Consider the following 20,008-nt stretch of genomic DNA (forward strand, 5'->3'; position numbering starts at 1 on the left):
AATTCTTAATGAGCTTAATCAGATCACAGATTTTGTTTTAAAGAAGGAGCTACTTACAAACTGTCTATCATTGGTGTGGACGTACACGGCCGCTGTGATTTTGAATACATTGGAATGGACTTCATTAAATGATACATTGGAGGGCAAGCAACCAAGGCTTGCAGGGTCTATGCAGTGGCATTAAGGAAATATTCAGAAAGCAACCTGTGTATCAACCAAATCACATTCAAGTAATATTAAAGATTGTATACAAACTTAATTCTTAATCCATTAACTACAGTGGAAACACTGGATGGTGGAATACTTCGCAGTGAAGACGACTGCAACAGCTGCAGGGAACCCTGGATGCTCGGCTCAGTAATCCAACAAACCCCTGGACTTTGCAGATGCTGACATTAAACACCTGAACAGTAGCACAGTATGTGAAGACAAAGGCTTTTCTAGAAAGCTTACCAGATCCAACCAGGAAAAAAATTAGAAAAATTAAGCACATTATACATTTATATATTCATTTTCTCAAGGTAAGGATACAGCATTGATGTAGCACCAGTTTCCTTTGTTGATCAGCCCTCGAGGTTGCAAAGACACTGGTTTATGTACTAGTTTTACATTTTCCAGTAATTCTGCAGAATAAGAAATGGTACATTTAGCATCAATTAAATGCACATGCTAGCAATCAAAAACAAACATTTGCTGAGGCATTACAAAATAATACACATCAGTCAACAAGATTCCCAGAAACTTTAGCAAGTAAAGCTGATATGGAAACATTGGCTTACAGATTTCAGTAGACATTATCTTATGGCACAAATATCTTCAGTGCAAACAGCACAGACAGGTATTAGCACACTTTTCTGAACAGTGTTTTATTTACTGCTTCTAAAATCGACAGGATTATACGATAATATAATTCTCACTGTTTTCACACTTCTGAATAGATCAGCAATGCAAGTTTAAAAATGAGAAATCATAGCACCTAAGTTTAAGTCTGTCGCAGTTATGAAATGGAAAGCAACCAGGGGAGCTTTTCCTAGAAGTCTGACCTGTTGTTTGGGTACTTAAATAGAACTTGTTCAAGGAAAATATTGGATTTGGCACATTTAAAGTTTGGGAAAGATGGACAAGCAGCATGTGCAACTACACACACACACAAAATATCAAATCACAGCAATTCCCTACTGGGAGGATTATTTGGTTTTATAATAAACACAAGGGCTTCTGAAGTTTTTCACACACAGGGTGGTGAGGCACTGGAACAGGTTGCCCAAGGAGGCTGTGGATGCCCCATCCCTGCAGGCATTCAAGGCCAGGCTGGATGTGGCCCTGAGCAGCCTGGGCTGCTGGTTGGTGACCCTGCACACAGCAGGGGGTTGGAGCTGATGATCACTGTGGGCCTTTTCAACCCAGGCCATTCTGTGATTCTAAAGCCATCATGCTACACACCGCACCGTGGTCCCTGCTGACAGTAATTCTGATTAAAACCAGAAGACAGATCTCAGTGCTCTGTTATACATGGAACCTGGTGCCTGAAAGGGCACACAGCACAGCTACAGATGAGAACTCTTCCACAGTGAGACACATTTGCCATGAAGTTATTAAAACTTAAGTTTTTCAGAATACACTACTAATGCAGCAAAGTTTTAAATATCTTGTCCACATCATTCAATCTTAATATAATTAATCACTGTTTAAAATAAGGACAAAGACAGTGAAAATAACTCTTACTTAACATCAACCAATAGCTTTGCAGGTTAAATGTATCTTTCCCCATCTCCTGTCACACCGAATAAAAATATTACCATGATTTTAGCATCCTCTTGTGGTCATAAAACTAAACAATGTCTAAAGCAACTGCAGTGAGTTTTCTTTCAACACAAAGATGTTTGTTTTTCATGATTACATTCCATACCACATTTTCATACCACATCTAAAATTAGGCAGTAATATTTACAAGAGCATCATAAAAAGGCAAAATACACTTACAATCACGAGAAAAGTCTCTTAAAGCGTCAGGACTGACTATAAAGCACACATCACTAACCAGAAGGAATTCACATCCCTTTTGTTGGTACGTAATTATGAAACATGGCTTTGGTTTGAAAACAAACCTAGAACAATGTTTCCATGTTTACTGTAGCACTGAATCTTTGTGACAAATGAAGCAATTCTTGCCTTATTTGCTACAGTCTTGGGAAAAGCAATGAATCACTGCAGCCTCGACAAATTTCTTTCAGATATTTGACGTTAGAGCCATAGTCAGTCCTATGGTGTCTTCTGAAACAAATAAATCCAAATTTCCCATGCTTGCTGAAACAACATGGTTTTTGAATGTTACTTCTCTCCACCACAGTTGCATCTCCCTGTAGAACTAAAGCCTGAGGATGTGCCAACTTCTTCAAGTCCCCAGCAGTAACAACAGAGTTCTAAGAGCCATCTTCAATCTCTCCTACATGAGCTAGTATTAACACAAACTGGAAATATCATTTAGCCTTTTAGAACTCCCTAGAATTTAAAGATCCTCTTCCTCCCTGCTACTATTCCCAACTACTTTTCCTTCATACTGTCTGCATGCACTTGATTTCAGTTCTGACACATCCTTCCACACTTATCTTTATTGGATTATACCTTCTAATTTAAAAGCACTCCAGATTTGTTCAAGTTTTAATGTTTGTGTTCTTCATGACAAATTCTGCCTGAAGCAAAACAAACTTTATATGCACTGTTGATTCCATCACCTACACAACAGAAGCACTGCAAGGAAACAGGACTTCAAATATCTTTTTAGATTCCCTCACTGAATTTTCCTGCATTTTCAGTTAAGTGACCATCCCTTGACTCCTTGCCAGATGCACACAGCATATCTCAGCCACTTACTAAAACTGTTCAGTGATTTTTCCCCAACAAAGAGTAACATGAAGTCTATTGAAGTATTTTACCTACTAGCCCTGATTCTCACCTCTTTATCCTGTGAGCTTTCATTCACATTTGAGGATTAAGAAGCCACAGGCTTCTGCAGACTGAATGAAATAGCAGCAAATTAATTTCAAGGTGCCTATGAACCATTAATCCCCATGTAATCACTGGTGAAATTAATCTGTCTGTGGAAAAGACATTTTTGCTCTTGTGTCTCAAGCACCTGTTCTCAAATAAAAGCTGTACAGAAGGGCCTCAGAGCTCCAGCAGAAGACTTGCTCCTTTTGCTTGTTGAACTCAATTCATATCTGATTTGTACTTCTTTATGTATGAGCAAAGCACTTGATGTACTTCTTCCCAAGCAAGACTAACATTTAAAAAAGAAAATGAAGAAACTCCCCTCTTTCCACAGAGCAAGGCACTGTATACATGGAATGCAGATCATCAAGGAACCATTTTATAGTGAAATCAGGTGCATGTGATCTAGAGTGTAACTCCTACCTAAATTAACCACGGTGAGAAGATGGATTCCTTTCCACTGAGAAAGGATTGATAATCATTTTATTCCTCTTCAACAGTGAAGGTGTAAAAGAAAACTGCATGGGAATACTGCTATGTCAATATACTAGAGACAAAAGAAAAGGCACTGCTCCCACCTGGTGGCAAAAAACTGTACAGAAACAGTCGATGTCTACAAAGCTAAAGCTGCAGCAGCCCAGACAAGCCTACAACTGTGGTAGGCAGTTCTACTGTTATGGTTGCCACAAAACAGTATTAAGATTCATCACCATCTGACATCTGAAGTTTCGGAAAGCACGAACTACTCTGCACGCTCAGGTTCTTACAAACCACCATACTTTGATACAGTCAACTGTGTTTGTGACACCCAAGTGAAAGAGACACAGAATTAGCTTTCCCCTCAATAGACAGTCATAAGCTGTGAAACCACTACTGAGTGAACAAGTGGATGAGAGGCAGGTACACGCTGCAGGCTGTTCTGAACAGAAATCTCCACATCAGCTTCCAGTTGCAGTAGAAGAATGAGCTTCATCTTGATGTTGTCACATGTGAGCTGCTGCTGTGCTTTTAAATTAACTTCTGGCGTAAATCAGTGGGATTTCACACAAGGTTTTCCACATGGACTATTTCACAATTTCTAAATAATTTTTTTTTGTGTAGTGACAAAACACAATTAACAGGCTATTTTTCTTCATGTTTTTGCAGTTTCAGTTGGAAAACAGTCACATTCAAGTTCTAGTATTTCTCATAACAACCACAGACAATACCAAGAGTCCAAGCCTTTATATCACATAATCTTTCTAAATGCACCCTTTGGACAGTTTCTTATGATTACCCTTTTAATAGACCATGATAGCACTGTTTCTGAATAAAATAATATACTTTCAAATGGTTAAAGACAATTCCTCAATATTTGGAAGACGGATCATTCCAACAGCATGTCAATAAACCCAATGACCGTCTCCTGAATTGGAATTCTTGAAGCAGAACCTGTTTAGCCATCACACTTATGCTACTGTAAGCAATCAAGAATTTTAGCTACTTTGGAATAAATACATTAACACATTTTGCTGCAAGGCATTACACACAATCTGTACTGGGTAATATGACACAAGCTTTTCTAACACGCCCTCCCTGCTACAATATCACACAGCTGGATGCAACTAGTCTGTTGTTTTAGAAATCACAGATCATTTAAACACACTGTTTGAAAAGTGGCAGTATTTTTACTGCACCTGGCTCAAATGATAACACCTTGCAATATTTACTAAGGTAAACAGCTCATTTAAAGTTACACCTGCCATAGCTGCATTCTACAGTCACCCTAAGAACCCTCCCTATCAATACTGTACACTCCTGTTCACAAGCAAAGTTAATAGTACTCTTCTAACTGTAACATCCACTCGTGTGTAATAACTATACCTGCAATCTTTATGGCTACAGGATCCTCTGAAACTGGAACAGGCCCCTCTTTGACTTCAACCTGTTTTTCAGGGACCAGAGTAGATGTGGCAGGAGGGGTATACTTAGTCTCAACATAGACCACAGATGTGGAAGCAGAGGGCTTGGAATTGTGAAAAAGACTAGCCCACGACTTCGCAGGCTGATTAACAGGGACTGATCCTGCAACCGTGGCTGTTGCCTCAGTAGTAGGTGAAGCTTCCTCAGGCTTAGCTTGGTCTGAGTCAGTGCTTTCCACAGTGTGCAATTCTACCCCATTGGCAGCTGTGTCCTCACCAGAGGATTCAAGTGTTTGTCCATTAGTAACGCCATGACTTTCAGTAGTATCAGTACCAGCATAAGGCTGTACAACAGCTGTCCTTAAAGGGCTATCTCTGCCAGTCTCTGAGGGGATGCAAAACTGTTCAGAATTAGTAACCCTGCATACCTCAGGCTGCCCTGCAGTCCTGGTATTGTCTAGTGCGCTAGAAACAGAATCATCAGAAACAGCTTCGTGAACGAAGTCCACAGAATTGTCCGAGCTGTTGCAAGTCCTTGGGGTGGCCAGAGAGGGGATGTCCCCCGTCAGTTCCGTATCCTCAGTGCTGATACTGTTAAGTCCCGAGGAATTTGCGTGGCCATTTACAAGAGCTTCTGTGGGAGCCATGCCATCACTGACATCTTCCAAGTAACTGTAGTATCCAGGGGGTCTTTTTTTCTTCTTTTTACGCTCCCTCTGTCCAAGGCCTCCAGACAAGCCGTCATTTTCAGCATTAGAACCACTATCCAGAGTGAGGGTTGGGTCAGAGAACTGGCAGTCAATTGAGTTGTAGTTTGTTTCACCCAGGCTGTCATCAGGGGTTTTCTGAGCAGGTGCACAACTGAGAATGAATTCTGGAGCCTGAGGATTCAGAGTGCTTGAAATACTGTAGTCGGTGTTGTTTAGGACAGAAGATTCCGTTTCAATAACTTCATTAACACCAAATTCAATTCTCTGATATTCCTCCCCTGAATAAAAGAAAGTAAACCTGAGTTACTGAATGACATCCATCAAAAAAAAACACACACACAAAAAAAAAAAAAAACCAAGAAAAAAATATATTTTCCTGCAACTCACAAAACAAGCAACCCTCTCTCGAACAACAACCATTGTTATTCTTTGCATCAAGCCTAAAGACCATTTCCAAAACATCATTTTCCTGAGATCTATGGAGCACTTCTTAAGCAGTTTGTAATTTTCAAAATTGCTGCACTATTTGTGCAAGGAGCACCTGTTAAACTGACCCACTAAGAGCAACTTAAACCCAATGACATTAGAAATATTCTGAATTGAATTAGTTACTGAACAAGATCGTACAGAATATAGTGCAATATTTAACCCCACATTTCTTCCAAAGCCAGCTTTTTCCACAGAAACCTAGAAAGCACAAGCCTTTAAAAGCTATCTCACATTTTTTCTTTTCCCTGGCATGTAAAGGTTTATTATAACCATCACTAATTGAAAAATACTTTTAATCGTATGGAAACGATGCGATTGCAGCTTTTTGAACTCTCTGCTCATCAATAATTTACCACGTTTTACGACAGCCAAATCCATGGCTATGACATTGTGATGTATTTCTCACCTTGAGATCAGTCTCATATAACAGATAAACCCCAGTGTAAGTCAACATTCAACTCATATGTACAGCCAGTGCTGAAAAACTGGTGGGTTGCATTTAAAGAAGATGTCAGGATGAATTCATAAAAGAAATGAGACAAATACTCCCACAGTAAGCTGCAGTATCACTGCATATTGTCAGTCACAAAGCATCACAATGTCATGGAACTCAGTTTTACAATGCACGTGCTCCAGCTACTGCCTAACTTATTTATAACTACTTCCATGAAGAGATAAAATTAATGAAATTTTGGCATCTCAGAATTGTTAAAGGTAAGTCCACACCGTAGTGCTTGCTGGTCATTTAGTTTTGCAGGTCTTTCTATGATACAAAGGTCGCTGTTTCAAGGACATTTTTACATCCTATGTTCCCTCAAAAGATGTGAAGCTAAAAGGCACATCTCAAACTTCTAAGACTGTTATCTAAGGCTGTTATCTGTTATCCTCCTATGGAAGGACAGTGTCTGGAGAATATTTTGATACATAACTGTCAACAAAACTGCACTTGAAAGGTTTTGGAACAATCTAGAGAAATCGTCTGGGAAAAATATTAACCAGAGGAAAAAAAAAAGTGAAATGCACAGCTTTATATAACACCAAATGAAGAGTAACACACATTCAACGTGTGCTGAGGTCTGATACATGCAATAACAATACTACAAATTAACAAACAAAAAAAATCAAGTAATAATAAACATTTTACATGATCAATATCTCACACAATTTCCAAATATAATTTCATGCCAATATAAAAACGTAAATACAGATGTTAATTGCTTTTCTCTCAGTGCTTTATTTAACCAAATGAGAAGTAAACACATCTGATGTCTCAATCTTGCTGCCAGTTAGACTGAAGGAAACTTGAAAAGAGAGAGAAAAGTCTCCTCGTAATGGTTTGATTACTTTCCTACAGGGTGCTAACAAGAGCCTGAACTTCAGACCTGCTCAGCCCTCCCCACACACCTGAGTGAATGCATTTTCCAACTCCACGCCTGTCAAGCCACCTTTCACCAATTAATTCTGCAGTCACTGCCTGTCACCAGAAGAGAGGGCTCAATTCTCTCTAAAATCAGCGGCTCAGAGGCAGGGAGGTGGAAAGATGCTGCTGATATCCACCTAAGAGGGAAGGGCTGGGAGATCTCAGGCATCACCTCACTCTGCTCAGCAGCAGCACTAACTGGCTCACCAGGGTTGTGCACAGGGTGACTCTGCTCACAACCATTTACTGCTTTGTCTGCTTGCAAATGCAGGGCATAGGTTTTAAGGGACACTATTGCAGATTAGTTCATCTCCTTCTGTAGTAACTTGTTAGCTCACATATAAACTGAGAGCTAGTTCTCTACCACTGGTGACGTGTAATATTCAACGATGGTAAGAACGAATGGCTGCACATTTCAAATTCCTACCAATTTCAAATGATCTGGGACTTGTTTCTTCTTCAAAATCTCGGTTTAAAAAAAAAAAATAATAACAATAATTGCTTTGAAAGAAAGACAGGGGTTTCCTTTTGTGAGTTAACTCTACCACAGCCCAAAGTGAGAGGTCTCAGGTATATCCTCCTCGCCAGCTCCTCCTGTAAGCTTCCATACCTGCGCTGCCCAAAACTAACCTGGTGAAAAATAGTCCAAGAGAGTATTTTCTTCTGTTCTGGTGGACTAATACCATGGACTAGACAATCACAAGAGCCAACCCAGGGCAAGAAGAGAGCAGAAAACAAAATATGGCTTATCACTGAGCAGAAGGTTAATTTAGCTGAAGGCACAACATGAACTCCATTGGACAAAATCTAGCCAAGAGCACAACTGACATTCCAGCATTAAATACAAATTAGGAGATCGCAAGCAAGGAATTTAACTTCACACCTTACAGCAGGAATTAAATAATAAGCAGCAATAGCTACCCTACAGTTAGTCTACAGGCTGCCTGGCAGAAGCTCATTTGCCAAAAGATTGTGTGAAACTCCTCTGAAAAATGAGGTGATTTTTTTCTATTTGTTTTGATTTTCCACTTGGCTTCTGGGCAATTTTGTTTCAATCTAGTTCACAGTACAATGGGTGAACGGACTGAAACAGATGCATCTGTCAGGAACAACATGACAGCATATTGAAACAAGTATCAGCAAACGCTTCCAGGACAAAGTCTACGTACAATAACCAAAGCTGTGAACACTTAGTACTAATTAGTCTGAATATTAGAGCTTCAGCTGTGATTCGATTATTCCTAGTAAGTATTAACAAGTCTTCTAATTATGTAATAAAATTAAATGCTGAGATAAGTAGAAAAAATTAGGCTATGGAGTGACAACGTGGTCAGTACGTGTCATCTCAATGTAATTACAAATATTCTGCATAAGCACAGCATTCCATTTTAGTTGCCACAGTTTCTTCTGCAGCCACCAAAGCAATAACATGCATGCACAGTACAGTGCAAGCCCATTAAAGACACTTCTCAAGCAAAACCTAATTCACTGTCATTACCTAATCTCAAGGTTGGGAGGGACTCTCTCAGGATCTAGGAATGATCTGAAAAACATGTGTACAAACCAACTTTCTGTACAGCTTGTTAACATCAAAATCTATGGTTTAAATCCATAGTTAGACAAAGCAGGGGAAAAGAACTGGGCATCCCTGCCACCAGTACCAGTTTGGACCACCATAAAGCCCTTTTAATGAACTTGTCAAACTCCTGTTTAAAATTACTTGGGATCCTAAAACTAGTCTTACACTACATATAAAGCTGCCTGATTTCCAATAGTGCTTTCAAGCAGGGCCTCTTGTCCCTTTTGTAACTATCTTATTTGCTCTTAAATGCAAGGCCAAAGTTGCTAAGCATAATACCTCATTCTTAAATATGTGCATTTGGGTCTTTGTAAGTACTTCTGAGAAATGTCCAGTTAAACATCTGGATTAAATGGAAGAAGATCTAGATGACATTTGTGTCATTCTCATTATGTCTGGGTAAATCCCAGCTTCCTTTATGTTCCCTAAGGGTCACAAAAGAAACTCCAGTAGTTCCTTCTGTACAAGTTCGCCAGCAAGACCAGCACTCCACAGTTTCACAGTTACATTCTACACTATTTGAGCAAGATGTTAAGATTGTGGCAGCACAACTGAGAAGTACATCCACGCTGATCAGCTGATGTTTAACACGACATCTTCAAACAGTCCCTTACAACATATGGGCTTAAAAAAAAGCAACCTGATGATACACTGCTGAGTTCTAATGAAAAAAACTAAAGAGAACCTGTATAGTTTTAGGGAAAGTTTCAAAACTACATTTTCAGAAGTGGATGCTGAATTCTCACCACGATGAAGCACTTACCTGTGGACTTAATGCCGCATGGAACTGTTTCATTGTAAGGGGGAAGCTGTATAAAGAAATGCAATAAATTCTCATTAATAACAGTTTCATTTGAAACATCTGGATACTTCAAGAATAACCCCGCTGTTAAGGTCTAATTTTCTGAGAGTGTGCCTTGAACTCATGGTTCTATATTTAGAAAATCCTTTACTGTAGCTTCAAGTGTCCTTGCAGATTACCACCATTACTGAAAGATAAAGATTATCTTGGTTACACACCATAGGCTCATCAACTTCTAAACCACTTCACCTCGCAGTATCAAGATCCTCCTTCGTCAACTCACTGCAGTTTTGAAAACAAGAAAAAAATCTTCCTTTCAAGTAAAAGTTGAAGCAAAGATAGACCATATCATTCAAGAAAGAATAAAAACAGAGCTTTATACAAAAGGTTTAGGTGTGAATACCTTCTGACTCTTGACCTGGTTCAGCTACTAGCTGAAATGCTTCAAGGGTAACATTCTACCTAACATTGAAGTAATTACATTTAACAAAAACAAGTACTTCTGACGATCAATCTAAGCAGAACATAATCCCAGCACACAGAAACCATCTGGATTGTAAACTACTCCAGTATAAAACACTGGCACCGTTTTAGGGACTTAAAGATTGATAGAACCTTTTCTATTGTATAATCAGAGGTGGGCAATTTCTAATTCCTCCACTGCCTCTCCCTAGTCTTCCCCAGCAGGTGGATGCCTTCCTTCTCTTGTGCCTGCCACACACTGGTTGCCACTGCTACATAGCAGCCCCACAGCTGCCTGGAGAACAGCTGAACTCCTTCTCCAGTGGGAGACATCAGGCAGTTTGATGGGGCTGTAATATTGATCTAACAGTACAACAAGTTTCAAGGGCATCCAGTGAAGTCTTTGCTTCCACAGAACTAAAAATCCTTACATGCTACCTATTTAAAGCACTGTGGACAATGGTTTATCAGAGCTAGCTAGAAAATACTTATATAACTACATTATTAGCAATGCACTTAACAAGGACGTATATTGTAAAATCCACCTGTAAACAACAGAACATCTTATCAGTACATCAAATTTCCACATCAAAAATCAAAATGGAAGAGAGGCTCCAAGCTGTTAAGAATCTATTATCTAAATTAGCACTGAACAGAGATTATATGTATTTTTACATTTAAGAAAAAAAAACTACCATTTAAATCTACACTCCTCAGTCCACAATGAAACTTGTAATCCATTCCTTTTTCTGATTCCAATGGCTTACTAAAATAGCAAGTGGGAAAAAAAAAGACTAAAAAAATACAATAGCCCACCTCCTGGTCACTATATACACCTGGTTAATCACCACCACGTGTACAGAAGAGATTTCTGAGTTTACTTGTTTCATGCAACTGGGTCATCTGGATAAATTCAACCAACTGATATCTGAGAGAACATATGTTCAAAAAGTTACCTCAGAAGAGAATTACAGACAACTTTTAGCTTTAATTAGTCTCTCGCCTCCGACAATAGGTAAGTAAGGGACTTCAGAAGGACACCAGCACCAACAGGTGCTGGGACTCCCAGGGCTGGCACTGTCCTCAAACAGAATTTATGTCAAATACAACCTCAGTTTTATAATCTAGCTCTTCTTTTCCATCATCCAGATAATTAAAACATTGAAGTGAACCAGATCAAGGACAAATTTAAGGAACATTGTTCATCAGTTTTTGTTTTTGACAGCTAACCAGCAAGCAGTGTTCGCTCTTGAGACAGGTATTTGAAGCAGTCCTGCTTCGTTTTACACTGAAGGTTCATGCTTCCTCAACATACTTTGTGAGCGTAGCTTTAAAGAAGCTGAAATCCAACACTTTCACGTTAGGATACCTGCTGTGTGACACAAGCATCACGCTGCTGTTACTGTATTTAATGGAGAGGAAACAGTAATAAAAACCAGAAGAAACATTTTACCTGAAAATCTGTTCTACACTGCTTCCCATCTCCCACAGAAGATACAAAAATATCCCTAAAGGCAAGTAGAAGTTATCTCTCAATTTCTGACCCACTGCCTACAGTCTCTAAGCATCTTTATTGCTGATAGAGGTACACTACACCAGTTACACATTCTCATTTCTCAGATCTCATGCCCAGCCCTTCTGTTTTTAGAGTAGGTTTGATAATTAGAGTTCCTTTTGAAAATACTTAAAACACACAAAAAACAGCTTCAAAAGGCTCAAAAGATTTAGAAGCTCACCTTACTCACAACTAAGAACACTGCTGAAATTACCTACATTCACCTCTTAAGAAATAGGAAAGAAAAAGGCAATTAAATGGAGATAATAGGGATGGTAGGGATGAATAACTCATTTTCCACATCTTATCGCTACAACGTCAGCTACTGCAGCTCTGAAAGATGACAGGAAGAAGGCAGAATAATCCATTTCTTATTTCCAAAAATTGACTTAACATCCTCATACATGAAGACTTCTGTTCGATACCTTCAGTGTGTAAATTAGCAAGCTAAGAGAATGACAAAAACTGCATAGTTATATTTCAAATATATGCCAAGAGGTGCAGCTTTAAAATGTTGGTAAGGAAAAGTAGATCTTACCTCAACAGAGCAACGTGGAGTCACAAAGAACTGATTAAACTCATCAGGGCTGAACTCCCCAAAAATATACTACAAATGAAAGAGAAAAAAAGATTTTTGTTAAAGAAGGACTTACATTCTGTGCAATTCGTATACTCATAGTAAAGTACCCTGTATTTTAAGATACTGGCAAACAGAATGGCTCGTATGTTGAAAGCCAGAAACGTACCTGTTTGCATCCCAGCCCTCACTCTCCCTAAGTCTTTAGCAAACTATTTCAGCCACCAAAACTCTACACACTGCATTTTCCTTCAGACAAGAGAGGCAGCCACAGCATGAGCTCCAGCGCAACCCGTGACCAATTCTAAACCAGCAAACAAGTGAGACACTGGAGTGGTGTCAGCTCACATAAGCCCCACACACCATCAGTTTTACCTTCTAGAACAGCACAGATAACTACACATCACTTCCCTGAGCAATACTACTACTGAGAGAAGTTTTGATGAAAGAGTCACGTGGAGATGAGACGGGATCTTGCTTTCTTATCCACATATATTACTATGGATACTACATAAACCAAAATACGCATGGTAATGTAAAAATACTCCCAAAATTACAAGATTACAGTAGTGAAAAGCTAAACTTCATTACTCCAAGAAATTCACAAAATTTCTTTTTAGGACAAAAATTAAGCTTGCTTCCAAGCAGAATTCACATAGAATCACAGAACGGCCCAGGTTGGAAGGGACCTCAAGGATCACGAAGCTCCAACCCCCCAGACACAGGCAGGACCACCAACCTCCACATTTCATACACCAGACCAGGCTGCCCAGGGCCCCATCCAACCTGGCCTTGACCACCACTAGGGATGAGGCATCCACAGCCTTTCTGGGCAGCCTGTTCCAACACCTCACCACACTCATAGTAAAGAACTTCCCCCCTGACATCCAACCTGAAAATTACAGCCAGTTACAGTTAAGCACTTGTGTTTCTCAGAAATCAATAAATCTACACCCCCTGACAAACATGGGCATCAGCTTGCAGAGCATGCCAGGCAGCAATCAATGATGTCAATGGCAACTCACAAGGTAGAGCAGGAATAATGCTTGGAGGAGAGCCTGGTCTTCTACAAACACCGGATTTGGGAATAAAGCTCTGTCATGCCATCACAGAGTTGTGAAAATTTCCTATTGTAATGTTGGCCCTAGACCTACATTTGAAGATACATAATCCCCAAGAGGCTTAATTCAGAGTTAAATCTGATCTACCTTCCAACTACCCTGCAACCTACGCACAAGCTTCCTGCTCCAGCTCCCAAGAAGCAATCCTCTCTCTTTCCAGCAGTACGTATTTCGCATTGCATGTCTCCTGCTGCTCTCCAGATTATCCACCTTTAAAGAACAACCATCAACTTGGCATTAAGAGCACTCAAGGATCCTTCAAATAACTCGAAAGCCTGGCAGCGAGCTCCATTTCTGCCACAGATAAACAACAGTGTGAAAATACTCTCAAATTATGAATTTCAACTATCTTCCACCTGTAGCTAATAATAGAAAAGTAGATGGAAAACAACAGGCTCTCCTGCAGGGGGCTGAAGAAGAGGAGACTTTGGGGAACTCTTGGGAGAAACAAATCCACCTCTATCACCTTTCCACTGCTTTCAGACCTCTTCCTAGAATGGAAAAACAAGGCAGTAAACCTGGGGAGTACTGATGATCCGTTCCATTTTGCAATTCACAACTGCAACCAAATCTGACCATATGCCAGACACATACGTTATTAAACCTATCCAAATGTTGTAATTAAAGGTCCAGAACTAAACTCAAAACATGATATGTAATATAAAAAAGCTGCTAACACACCAGAATCAGATACAACTGGAGTTCTGAGCTCCTGTTATCACAATATAAAGAGACCCTTCCCTTTGCCTCCCTCTTAACTATAATTGTGACACATTAGAACATTACACAAACACACTGCAGATGCAGTTTCTTTCAAAAGCAGTGTCTACCACTTTCCCAGTGTACTTTTTTCTTTCCTACAAGCTGAGAGTACTGGATGAGCCCAGTGAAGCTGGCAGGGATTGAATTCCCCTGTGTCAAGTACATGCCTCCCAAAGTTCTGTCAAACACTTCTTTCACAGCAACACCCCCAGGATTTCTTAACAGTCATTTGAAACACCAATAAAATCGACAATAAAACTGAAATGCTCTTTTAAATTGATCCCTATAATTTGGTTACAATAGTGTGAAATATGTCTGCATTCCAGCAAATTTTATGCTATTTTGAACAAAGAGTTCCATCAATGACATCATCTTTAAATCCTCAATGCTAACTGCCTGTGTTTGTACCACAAATTACAGAATGACAATTAACCAAATAAATCCTCACCAAAAAAATTCGTTTTCCATAGCACAGTAATAAAAGCAGAAGCACTTTTCCAGCTCTACCATAACTAATCAACATCTTAACTAAGCAAACAAAAGCAGCAGAAACACAACTCATTGCAACAAGGGGAAAAATACTCTCGGAGGACCCCAAAGGATCACAGTGCCTGACCTGCAAGCTCTTTCCATGTGGACTGTTGGGTATTTTTGCTGTGCTCTCCCTTAAGCACTTCCAAAATGTTACCCCCTGCCTGCAATGCAATCTCTGCTGCTGTTCCAGCACAGCCACATGAACCCTCTCTAGAGGAACACATTACACAGCTCTTGTCCTAGAAAAGCAGGTAGAAATAGCACTGCTCATGCATCATTATCTTGGCATCACCTGTGCAATAAGAAAGCTAGGAAAATGAAGTGTCAACTCTTGCTTTCAAGCAGCACTGAATTGGCTTTCATCTGATAACCAACAGCTTCAGATCTTGCAGTCAAATTAGTTTTCCAATTGCAAACGCTCCCACTTCAACTGCTTCTCCACTGGAGTAAAAAAAAATAATAATAAATGCAGTTTTTACTTGCTGGTGGCAAGAAATAATTCAACTCTATCTAAGCAGAAGGCATAACGAGTAAAGACTAGTTCACATACACATAAACTATTCAGCTATTTCACGTATACCACGAACTACACAATTTGCTCACGAATATGTCTTTAAGACTAAGTCTGTTTTGTGGAAGTTCTCAGGATAAGCTGGAGTAGAGGAAGGAATTGACCCCTGCAGACAGTGCTGGCAACAGAAAGCTGCGTGTATGAGCACACCTGGGTGTCATCAGTAGAGAAAATACTCTTAAATCTTAAAGCTGTCCCAGCAGTACATAAAGTGCTTCTCTCACACCCTTTACTTCACACTTGGTCAAGTTTCCTTGAAAAGGAAAAAACAACCTTTCTTCAGCTTTCCTTCCTTTTGAGGCTGAAATCCATTAAGTCTTACCTTAGCACATGGACCATCGCTTGCTTGACACGAAGCCTTCTGATCTTTCAAACCCCATGCAACATATTGCTAAGGTGCTTAAAAAGCACAACACAAAATGGGCAAGCTCCCATATCCAGGAGCTGAGATCGACCACTGGCTGTCTTCACGGCTGTATCACAGCCAAAACAGCAGTATTTTAGGCAGATAAGTTTCTGGAAAGAAAAATGCTATGCTATCCTCTAGAAAGACTGAACAAAAAAACCCCCAAACTACTAAATATTAAATTGTCCATTTTTGTAAAAAAGAACTACAGAAATAAGGTGGGGTGTGGGGGGGGGGCGCCCCCCAAGCACATAAATGCTTTTAACAGTTGAAAACCCAATGAATTGTGAGCAAACTTAGCCCAGCTTTGAGACCTTTATCACTAGCCTGGAGCTTGGAACTAGAACATGAACAAATGCAGGCAGTGCCTGGAGACAGATCTGAGCTAGGTAAATGTAGGTCAGCACAGACCATGAGTCAGTGCAACTCTGCCTTCCTTCCATTTAAGCAATCACAGGCTTAACAAAATAAATAAATAAGAATGCCAACACTGCATGACTCTGCTCTCCCTTTTTTGTCAGTTAGGATTTCTTGGATCTTATTACAGAACTCCTACAGCTAAAGGAAGTATGGCATTTTTCACACACACCTCTGCCTAGTATGAACACAAGCAGACCAATTTACCATGAAGACTCTATTTCAAATATGCACAAAAGCAGAGCAGGCTGTGCCCTTCCATTACCACTAGCTTTCATCAACCATGTACCATTTTAAGTGAGAACAGTGCACTAATCAATAATCATAAAGATACCTGCCAAAAGTCTGTCACCTTATACCAAAACCAATTCTGTTATGTACTCTCCTCTTTTTGTTACCAAAAAGAAGGTATTTACTGGAATTCTTCCATTTCAAACAAACAGCAGCTGCCACAAAGAGTAACTAGCTTGAAGAAGCCGGCAATAGTTAGGGAGGGAAAGGTGGAGTAGAATAAAAATCATCCCATCACCTTACACAGACATCATTTACTTTATGAGAGCAGCATACCCTCCACACCCATGGGAAGACTCATTATCTTCCATCCTCCAAAGCAGGGCAGTTTCAGCAATGCCACCTCCATATTTCTCATTCACAGCTTTTCCCTCTGGAGATTTCCTTCTGCAAAGAAGGAGGCAGCTCCAAACCAACAGCCACTACTTTACTTTTTAAGTAATGCTAGAACAGAGGTGAAGATTTTGTTTTTAATGAGAGCAATGCACTTTTATCATTTACTTGGAAACCCAAAGCAATCACCCAGTGACAGGAGAGCTATAGCTTCACAGAGCTCTTCCTTTGTGACACCAGCTCCAAGCTGGTTGCTAGCAATTAGCAGACACTGAGTCCAATGCTCTGCTTGCACTAAACATGTTACTGCACGAGCATGCAAATTCTGAACTTTTCCAATAATGAAAACAAAAAATAATCTGATTTACTACAGCACAACAAGCACTGCAAAGTGAAGCTGGAACATGAAGTTGTTCTAGAACACAGCCAGCCTAACTACTATTTTCTTGTGAGACAGTCAAAACAATCTCTTACTAATTTTATCTAATATTTCCCAGCAGAAATGCCTCAGTGTTAGCCCTTGTTCTTCTCTGCCAGACTGTAATCATTAAGGCTGTAACCTTTGTGCAAGATACCTACAGCAGAACGAAGCTCTGAGCGCACAGTAAAATTGGTTTTACATCTGGAGAATGATGTTTTGGCCACATTAAATAGCAAACTGTCTTTGAACAGCTCACACAAGCCCACCCAAATTCCAGACATACGATATAAATTGGTATTTCCCTGAAGTTTACAAAAGCTTTATTCAGCAGGTATTTTAGCAACTGAGATATTTGGAAGGATCATTTCCAGCAAGCTTCTTTCCACTTGTGGAAGAACAAGCAGCACGTGTGCTCTCCCTCCTACCAGCTTAAGTTTGTAGCATGGAGGAAGCAGCACATTCCAAGCCAGGCAAGGCAGGGTGCCCGTGGCTACCAGAACAAAGGCAGGCTACCCTGGAAGGGCTGCTAGCCAGCCAGCATCAAAGGTGCTTGACAGCACCCAGGCAGCAGAAAGTTTTTCTTCTTCTGTGCTTACTGTACCTGCTCTTACCTCGTAGGCAACTCTTATCCTTCAAACTTGCAATTTGAAATAAGAAGAAAAAAACCAAACACTCGATACCTCTAAACTTGGGCAAGGTTGTTAAGGTTACTAAGTAATTTTAAAAGAAGGTAGAGATATGGGAGGAAAATCTCCCTAGTTTTATGAAATTAAACGTGTTTGAATATAAGCACATTTTGAAGTGGTTTAAGGAGATTACAATTGGCTTGATGAGGCCAAGAAGGAGGAAACAAGTGTTAAATGGATCACAGGATCAGAAGTTACCAGTGGGGACAGCACAGAAGAAGAATGGAAAGAACTCATCTGTGCCTGTCAGAAATTCTCCTCTCCGAAAGCTGAAGTATCACCCAAAACTCTGGAACTGCACAAATGCATGACTGTCAGAAGTGCCTGTAACCCAACCACAGCAGCCTGCATCTCAGCTCGTGCTTCCTTCTCTTGTGAATTGCTCTATGAGCTCAAACAGCCGATGCCCTTTACAGTGCAGTTACAGGTGCTAACCTTGTGAACACTACCAGTAGGACTCCAGTGGCACACTATTATTTAAGGTAAGGAAATTACACCAAAAGGTTACACTTCTCAAATAGAGTGCTCAAATGCAAAGCTGCATAAAAACGAAGACAGGTTGTATCTTGAGTCCTACTCATTTGTGTGCATTCAATACATTCTTTGCTCATTTCTACCGTTCACATCTTCTCAAAGGAATAATACTTCACAGGATCGATACGGACTCATCCCAGGGGATGATGTTATACCAGGCACTGCTCTTCCAATTTGTCAAGCAAGCTAAAAAACACACAGGGAAATAAAGAACTGTGGGAAAAGAATGGACAGCTTCTTCATAACTGCTGTGGTGGAAAACTACAACCTATCCTCAACAGCAGCAGAACTGAACAAGTCACCCACACAACGCTTTTCACAAGCAATTACTCAAGGTAGGATTTAAGGTGGCTAAGATTAGGCAAGGTAAAAATTAGCTGTCTGGACTCTAACCTGACAAGCAACACAGATTAGCATTTCAGAAGGGAACTGAGCCCACCCAGCAAGGCTGCTGGGACTCCTCTAAAGGCCTGACATAGCATTCAGTGATGCAGGCTGTGATGCTGAGCACTTGCAACTGTGGTTCTGTGAGACTTCACCTGGGAAGTTTAATATGAACCTACACACGCCATGCAAAGTCCAACCAAAACCACACTGGCCACCAAAAATAAGACAGTAGACAACGCAGAAGCTAATGATACTGAGCCCACATAGGGGTAACTACCTGGCAAGGCACCACGCGTTTAACAGTGGCAGTAAGAGAAAGCACTGCCTGACCATCAAAACCAAGTACCATCTGCTGCACTGCATTCTCCATAGGCACAGCTTTTGCTCTCCTCTTCCACTTGCCACAATCCCAATCCAACCTTTTCTCCTGAGCCAGCCCTGGCACACACTGAACAGATCAGCAAGATGATTCTCCTCAGCCAGAGAAAGCTATCCAGGCTGTTTCTTCGTACTGGGGATCGGGATCAGAGGTGAGGAGCCTGTACAAAGTAGAAGACCCAAGAGGTTGGGAGCAAGGAGTGACATTTTTGCCCTCTGCAGCTGCACAATGCCAAAAACAGGTTGTAACCTTACAGGGAAACAGCTGAAAATGAAACAGCAATGTGGAGGGAAAAAAAAAATAATAATCAGTAAATGACACAAGGTGTTTATTAAAGTAAAACATGCCTAACCACATTAAAAATGTTACCTCTCCAGTGTTTTTAAGCTCTCTAACTGTTGACATTAGACAGTAATTGAGCAGAGAGGTTCTTACTCTGTTGTCTCTCTGCAGGAGCCCAGGTCCCTTCCATCAGCTCATCAGGTGACAAATGTGCTGCTGGCAGACAGAAACTGAAGACACTACTATTGTTTTGATTCTCAGTACACATGCAGCCATCCATCTCCTCTCCCATCCTGACATGCGAGCAGTGGCAGGCAGAAACCTGAGAGAATGCAGCACTGCCCATGGCAGCAACTTCTATTCTGCAGGGGTACCAAAGTTAAAAAGAAAACTGGGAC

The 20,008-nt window shown here is 40.4% G+C and overlaps 1 protein-coding gene across 1 annotated transcript in view; it reads right to left on the minus strand.

Annotated features, from left to right (window-relative positions):
• USP10 (ubiquitin specific peptidase 10) overlaps positions 1–20,008 on the minus strand; it is a 44,682-nt gene that overhangs the window by 15,869 nt on the left and 8,805 nt on the right. Inside the window, exons 2-6 of the mRNA XM_042876892.1 lie at positions 12,448–12,516; positions 9,854–9,899; positions 4,855–5,880; positions 532–623; positions 58–167 (exon numbers count right to left, since the gene is read on the minus strand). Coding sequence (XP_042732826.1) covers positions 58–167; positions 532–623; positions 4,855–5,880; positions 9,854–9,899; positions 12,448–12,516 — 1,343 coding nt within the window. The remainder of the gene's footprint in view (positions 1–57; positions 168–531; positions 624–4,854; positions 5,881–9,853; positions 9,900–12,447; positions 12,517–20,008) is intronic.

This window comes from Lagopus leucura, unplaced genomic scaffold (genome assembly GCF_019238085.1).
Source record: "Lagopus leucura isolate 7727_CA_CO unplaced genomic scaffold, USGS_WTPT01 Super-Scaffold_100017, whole genome shotgun sequence".
Lineage (NCBI taxonomy): Eukaryota > Metazoa > Chordata > Aves > Galliformes > Phasianidae > Lagopus > Lagopus leucura.